At 45.3% G+C, this 7,375-nt stretch overlaps 1 protein-coding gene across 1 annotated transcript in view; it reads left to right on the plus strand.

Annotated features, from left to right (window-relative positions):
* Erich6 (glutamate rich 6) overlaps positions 1 to 2,771 on the plus strand; it is a 29,749-nt gene extending 26,978 nt beyond the window's left edge. The window contains exons 15-16 of the mRNA XM_057756726.1: positions 1,318 to 1,546; positions 2,508 to 2,771. Coding sequence (XP_057612709.1) covers positions 1,318 to 1,546; positions 2,508 to 2,771 — 493 coding nt within the window. The remainder of the gene's footprint in view (positions 1 to 1,317; positions 1,547 to 2,507) is intronic.
* The last annotated feature ends 4,604 nt before the right edge of the window (positions 2,772 to 7,375 follow it).

The following is a 7,375-nucleotide window of genomic DNA, read 5'->3' on the forward strand; positions in this document are numbered from 1 at the left end:
TTCAGGGGCCCCAACTCTATGAGCTGAATTCTTGGGTACTCTGACTGGTCCCTGCCATCCCCAAAACCTCTTCTCGCTGCCTCTGTGAAGTAAGTCTCCTTTCTCTGTGGCCTGAAGTTCCTTGAAGGCGTATCCCGAATCTTTACCCTTACACAGCTAAATCTATGGCATAAGCTCCAAGAATCATCAAAGAACTGATTCAGAGCAGTTCGGTCAAATACTGCTGTGTGAAATCGCCCCTTTCCGGCTCCCGTAGGGTTTCCTCCTGGTTTCTTATTTCTTTTGCTGTCAGGTTAGTATCAGTGATCAGTCAGTGCTGGAGAAACAAGAGGTAAGTTCCCTTACTCCTGGGGCCCTCGTGGGCATTGTCAAATCTAGCCAACCTTCTCAGAGTACAGACCTCCCCTCCCAGTAGGGATGGTTACCTCCGCTGAAAACGGTGAGGGAGCATGGGAATGAGGTTGCCAGTAGGCTGTCACGGTGATGAGTGCCACAAAACCTCCAAGCAAGCAGGATATTTGTAATGTAGTAGATGTGTGGCCTTGGCAATGCACACGGTTGGAGAAGCCCACCTCATCTGAGCACATCTTTGCTCCCCTGGAGAACTTCTCTCCATAGCCACACACTCAGAAGTACCCCTGAACCCCTGCTGTCCACACCCAGACCCCCAAAGCCTCGTACTTAATGGCTGGTGGTGCAGCCCGGTGGGAGAGCTCCAACATGCATGGCCAATGCCTTGGCTTCAGCCACCAGCACCCTCTAACCCCCCAAGAAAAGAAATATAAAAGGAAGGGTATTTGACTTTTAGCTGTGTCCACTCTCTTGCACAAGGAGTACTCTGGGCATCCCCCAAATTTATGGTCTTGCATTTTGGACTGATAAAAATCTAAGCATTGGTCCCGTCTCTCTCAGAAACAGCTTCCCCTCTGTATCCTTTCTTTTCCCAGAGGAAACCTCCAGGTTTCCTTCGCTCGCTGTCTCTCTCTCTCTCTCTCTCTCTCTCTCTCTCTCTCTCTCTCTCTCTCTCTCTCACACACACACACACACACACACACGGCCTTTTTATATCAGTTTATCGGTATGCTTCGATTTGAACCCATTACTCCAAATAGTGTAAAGTGAGTAGCGTCACCCATCTGCCTTGGCTAGGAAGTGGTAGGGATAATTTAGCCTTGAATTACAGAGCTACCACTCGTAGGGCTTTTTCGTTTGTTTTTCAAACCAAGGTCTCACCCTGTCCCGCCACAGCCCTCTGTAATTGCGAGTATGAAGCCACCACACGCAGCTCTCCTATCAATGACTCGAATTTCCTTCCAGGGTCTACATCAACGTCCTGGGAGGCCAATATTCAGACCAAGCTGGCAACAGAATACGAACTTGGAACTGGTCAAGTTCCATGCCTTCCTCGTCCTTTGCTTCATTTAAACCTGTTTTTCTGGCTTTGAACCATCACATTGGAATTCGCATCTTAGAACAAGACAAGGTCTCCATTAATTTTCTAGCAATGGGCCAACAGGCAAGAATCAGCGTTGGGACCAAAGTAACGGTAAGCGCATTAGAAAAATAGTTCCAATCATTTAGATTTTAAGAGTAAACTAATTTTGCTAACCTGATTACTGATGGAATAGATGGATGCCTAATGTGTCCACTGAGAGTTCTTGGAATTCACAACGAAGGTGCCCTGTGTTACTGAAGCGAACCTTACATTTTCTTCTCTCTTAAAATCCCTGTCAGTTCAGACTTAAGTCCCAGCAGCACAAACCAAGAGCTAGCTGTATGACGGCAGTCACCTGCCTTGCCCACATTGTTTTATAGTTTGTGTTTTGAGGTTTCTGTTTCCTCTCTGCTATGGCAGAAAGCTCTAGCCTGGGCCAGGAAACCGGTTCTAATCGTATTGGAGATACTGCTAGACTGCCCAGGTCTTTACCAAGTCGTCACTTTACCACATTCTGAGCTGCCCGTGAACCTGTCCCTGAGCCAGGCTGCCTCTCTTACCACCATGGCTGCCTTCCCCACTAACAATTAGCTCCCGAAGGATGAACAGGCTCTCTCCGCGACCTTTACTCTAGTGCTTTGCCCCGACCTGATCAAAGCACAATCCATGTTGGCCATAACTCAGGGGTTCAGAAGGTAGACATCCAGTTGCAGCGTGCAGTTGCCCCTTGGTCACGCGAGTGAAGTGGAGCTTCAGTTTCTCAACTATAAACTAAGGAATGAATGGTTCCTGCCTCCTCGCAGTTGCTGGGAGGCGACTGGGAAAATGTAAAATACCACGCGCTCGAGGCACCTGGCACTGGCTATGCGCTTGAGCATGCAAAGCTACCTCTGGGTAAACTACTGAGACTCAGGCCTTCATTAAGCTTACCATGGCTGACGCGACAGCAGGGCAGTTCCGTTCCTTCTCCAGAGGAAAATGGTCCCACTGTTCCAACTCCAAATGGTCCTCTCCCCGTGCCCGTCCTGCTCCTGGATACTCAGCTCTGCCCCTCTCTTTCTTTGCCCACAAGTGCTACAAACCAGAGGAGCTCCCAGCCCTGCGGTTCGTGAGTGGAGATGACCTTCTGCTGCTGGCCAGCTTAATAAAGATCCGGCGGCTGTTCCACAAGCTGCGAGGATGTGTGACTTTCCCCTCTAGTCAGGCGTGGGAAAAAGTAAAGCAACCGACCTACCTTTCTTCGCTCTCTCTAAAACTACTTGCCCTCTGCGATAGTTCTGGCTTACAGAATAGTACAATGGCAACAATTATGAAGCTAATAAATGAGATAGAGTAACGAAGTGTCGTCGCCATAGGATTTTCTTTTGTTATGGGTCTTTTAAGCAACACGAAGTTTCAAAGAGTAGACCAAATGAGCAGGAAATATCAAGAAATACGTGACTGTATACATTTGGAACACACTGTGAGCCATCGCTGGGGTCGATTCTCAGTTGGAAATTTAACTAACTCACTTCCTCAAGACCGGAAAATAAGTATGGCATCAAGAGATGCAATAGTGGGCACCTACTCTAACCGGGAGGGGGTGGGGATCAGTGCTTATCTGCCCCCAAAAGGGAAGTCTAGAAGAGGGATAACTCCCAGAAAGCCAGAGTCAACCTGTGAGGGGACAGACAGGAAATCTGGAAGATTCTGCAATATACGAAAGGAAAACCCTGCCATCTGCCAGGTCCGCCTCCCACCAGAGAGAATTATGGCTCCTCCCCTTCCCCCTGGTCAACATCAGGCTGAGGAATCACATACGAACCAGTTACCTAAGCTGCACAGCACTATGCATTTCCCATTTGCTTTGGTGGGGTAGGGGGCAATACTGATCCCTAGGGATAAACTAGCACAGTCCCCTCTGCTCAGTCAGGGTGATGAACAGGAGGCCAATCAGTGAGGACCTTGTCTAGTTACTGGTCTGCTGCTTCAAAGAGATACCATGCCTGGGGCGATTTATAAAAGGGAGCATTTAATTGAGCATTTATAAGAGGAAGTATTTAATCACAGTGGGGATCATGGCGGCAGGGAAGCAGGCAAGCAGGCACAGGGCTGGAACAGTAGCTGAGAACTGACCTGCAAGGTGCAGGCAGCGTGGGAGTGGAAGACCGGGCCTGGTACGAGTAAGTGTTACAGCTAAGACCGGAACGGTATCCCGGCAGTTGGGAGTCAAGGAAAACCACGAAGTCACACCTCACAACAAACCTCACACAAGATTTAAGACCTAGGGAGGGAGGGTGACTGCCTCTGCCTGACAAGAAACGGCAGAAGAACCAGCAGAAAACTGAGCAGAAGACAAGCTTTATATAGCGTTTCTTGGAGGGTGGGGCAGAACTTTCCAGGATGGACTGGGTTTGGAGGGATTATGTGGTCTGATCTTGGGACAAACCCAGGGATTGGAGGAATTTTGTGGCTGGATGTTGAGCTTTTAAAACCTCCAAGCCTACCCCCAGTGATATCTCCTCCAACAAGGCCACATCTCCTAATCCTTCCTCAACAGTCCACTAACCGAGAAACAAACATTCAAGTATATGAGCCTACGGGGGTCATTCTCATTCAAACCACCACAGACCATAAGACATTCAGGGGACATCAGGATCCCACATCTGCTGAACATCCTGGGATTTCTCAGCTCTTCAGGAGTGGGAGAGAAGTTTTAGGTAACATTCCTAATTACCAAATTTGGCACCATGTGGCAAAAGGGGGGTTAAGTCTATCTCTCCCCCACCCCCATTAATAACCATCAAATCAGGTTGTTTTTCTAATAGAACTCAACGGAATCTGTCGTGGCGTGAATATTTTCTACATTTTATCCCCAGCAAAGGATATAGTGCTGGGGGTTTTAGAATCTTTAGAACATGAGACCTAGCAGACAAGGCTGTAGGGGTGAAGCTTGTGGGTTCCAGCTGGCCTTTCCCCAGCTCTCAGCCTCCTGGTTGATGCCCGGTACTAAGCCCCAGCTCAAGTTGCCACTCCATACACTCTACCACGACTTCCCCAAGGGGATGGACTACAGAAGTGTAAGAGCTTCTCCCCATAACTCACAGGGAGACAGTTTAGTGGTTGTGGGTGACGGTAGCCTGGGTCTTGCTCTTAACCCATTAACTGCTTCCCCCACCCCCAAATATCTGTCGTTGGCTTGTATTCTGGGGATCCTGTGAGAACTGAGGCTGTATTGTCACTGTTCAATTCTGTCTTGCTGATTCCCACTGCTTGTCTTTGTGGGAAAGGAACTTCTAAAGTCATGCCTTTTTTTTTTTTTGACCTTTTAATATTTTTAATCATATGACTGTAACTATACAATTTCCACCATTTTTTATTTTAATTTTTTTTGAGATTATAATATAATTAAGATATTTCTCCCTTCCCTCTCCTTCCTCCAAACTCTTCTATATGCCTCTCCCCACTCTCATGCAAATTCATGGCCTCTTTTTTCAGTAATTGTTATTATATGCTGTCAGGGGCAAGTCTCGACAAGATTACCTTTCTTTCAGAGTGGAGGTGTGAGAATTTAAAAATACGGTAAAGAATACAAAGACACAAACAAAAATAATAAAACACAGAAACATATAGGATAGTATGGGGAGGGAATTTCAGTGAGTACTGAAAATCCATCCCTGTTTAATTTCCAACAGCTTAATATATCCCTGATTTCAAACAGTAGGAGCAGAACAAAAGACTGCATTAACATACAAATTGAAAGTCATGGGGTCCATTCGCTGCTCATGCCCTTGACTCACGCCCTGGATCAAACACTGTGTGGGCAAACCACTCCCTGACTGGAACCCCAAGTTATTTCCATAAAAGGGAACTAGAACCTAGCTGGATCCTAGACTTTGTTTTAGGTAGAAACCAACTACTTCCCTATTTCAGGAGCACGAGGTCTGGCAACTAGCCACACTGTTGACAATAGCCTTGAGAGAGCAGAACTCTGATTTACAACTAAGTGGGACCTCTGTTTGAGTTAAAAGCACAATAATCTAGAACTAAAGACAAGTCCCGAACTCTCTGACCTTTGGGCCTCCACAGTATGCATATATGTGTATACATATATATTCCTAAATATAACCGGTCAGTTCACATCAAATTACTTATTGTTTCAAAAGCAATACAATGTTTCAAAAAAGTTTACATATATGCCAAAATTTCAGGTTACTGTGAAGTTTTAGCTCTAAAATATCTCCAGAGGGGCTGGAGACATGGCTCATCAGGTAAAGGTCTGTTGTGGAAGATTCTGTCTGTCCACTGTGAAGATATGACACTGATTGGTTTAATAAGAAGCTGAAGAGCCAGTAGCAAGGCAGGATTTCCAGGCAGAGAGGATGCTGGGAAGAAGGCAGAGATGCCAGGAGATGCAGAACAAGCAGGTTGGGCAGTATGGAGATAGGTAATAAAGCCACAAGGCAGAAAGAAAATAAACAGAAATGTGTTGTTATAAGAGCTAGTTAGAAATAAACTTAAGCTAAGGCCAAGCTTGTATAATTAATATAAGTCTCCATGTCATTTTTTTGTGAGCTGGCGGCCCCTCAAAAAGCCTGACTATAGAGTGCAGATTGCTCTTGCAGAAGACTTGGGTTCAGTTCCCAGCACCCATATCAGGTGGCTCACAACCACCTATAAATCCAGTCCCAGGAGATCCAACACACTCTGGCCTCAGTGGGCACCTTCACACATTTGGCACACATAAACTCACACACACACACACACACATAAATAAAAAATAATTAAAAATATTACAGCTTATGTGACCCAGCAAAATCTTTCAAGCAATATAAAAATTACAATGTGGTTACATCCTATTTTTTAAGTGAATGATTACAATGAATACAAGTAAGAAGCAGTGTGTTTCTCATGTCTCTTACATGATCGAACATTTTACTTATTACAAGTGAAAAGCAAACCATTCCCAAGGACTCACATATATCCACGGCCAAGCAACCTGTTATAGATTAACAGAGTGTAAGCAAGTAAGGTAATTTTCTCAGTCAGTTCCTTTACTGGCAGTCTGCATTTTGTGGTTACAAAGAAACCATCAAACATTTTATTATTTATCTCAAAAGGTAATTATCTCAAAAGATAATCTTATAAAAAATGTTAAAAGAACCACAAATCTAAACTTTTTTATATGAAACACAATACCATCTATACTCTAAATCCTCAGGGTGAATGCACACTCATCAACAGCTTTTTTATTAAATCATATCAGGAAGCTGAGGGCAGAAATGGGTCCAAGAAATTAATCATCACCTTTGGTCACCAACCTATCCTAGCAAGAAAGGCCCGACAGCTAGTAATAACTGGCTGTCTCTGTTCTTGTTCCCCGACCTCGATGAGTCCTTTGATCAACTACTGAAAGTGTGTCTGTCTAAATTTTCTACATCAAAGCCAATAGCAAAAACACTTTAACCCAATTTTACTAACAGTCTGCATCTCTAAATTCTAAGGACGGTAGTTGAGTCATTAATCTGCCTCAGCAGCAATGCCTGGAAAAAGTCAATCACTATTATTGTAAGTACCAGTAACAGCTGCCCAGTGAGGAGCTAGAAACCCCCTTACAGTTTTTATAGAACCCATTAATTATGAGGGATGTGGTGACCACGAGGGCAAGAATCAGAGCTATGCTCAATAGCAGAATGAAGCCCTCAGGACACGCAGTCCTTGGGGCTCTGCCTTCCCAGGGCTCACCCAGCAGGGTCTATGCTGACAGCCAGGTCATAAGAGTTTCAAAGATGCTGCTTGTTCCTCTCGCATGGCCTCTGATACATCTTGATCGAAACAAAATACCTATATTTTTGCGTTGAGCACCTCGCTTTTCCTTGCTTCTTGAACTTCTAGTTTCCATAAAGAGAAATAGAAACGGTGACTAACTGAGCTAGCATGACCCACGCATGACGAAGCCCC

The sequence above is a fragment of the Chionomys nivalis genome, chromosome 24 (assembly GCF_950005125.1).
Source record: "Chionomys nivalis chromosome 24, mChiNiv1.1, whole genome shotgun sequence".
NCBI classification, from domain to species: Eukaryota; Metazoa; Chordata; class Mammalia; order Rodentia; family Cricetidae; genus Chionomys; species Chionomys nivalis.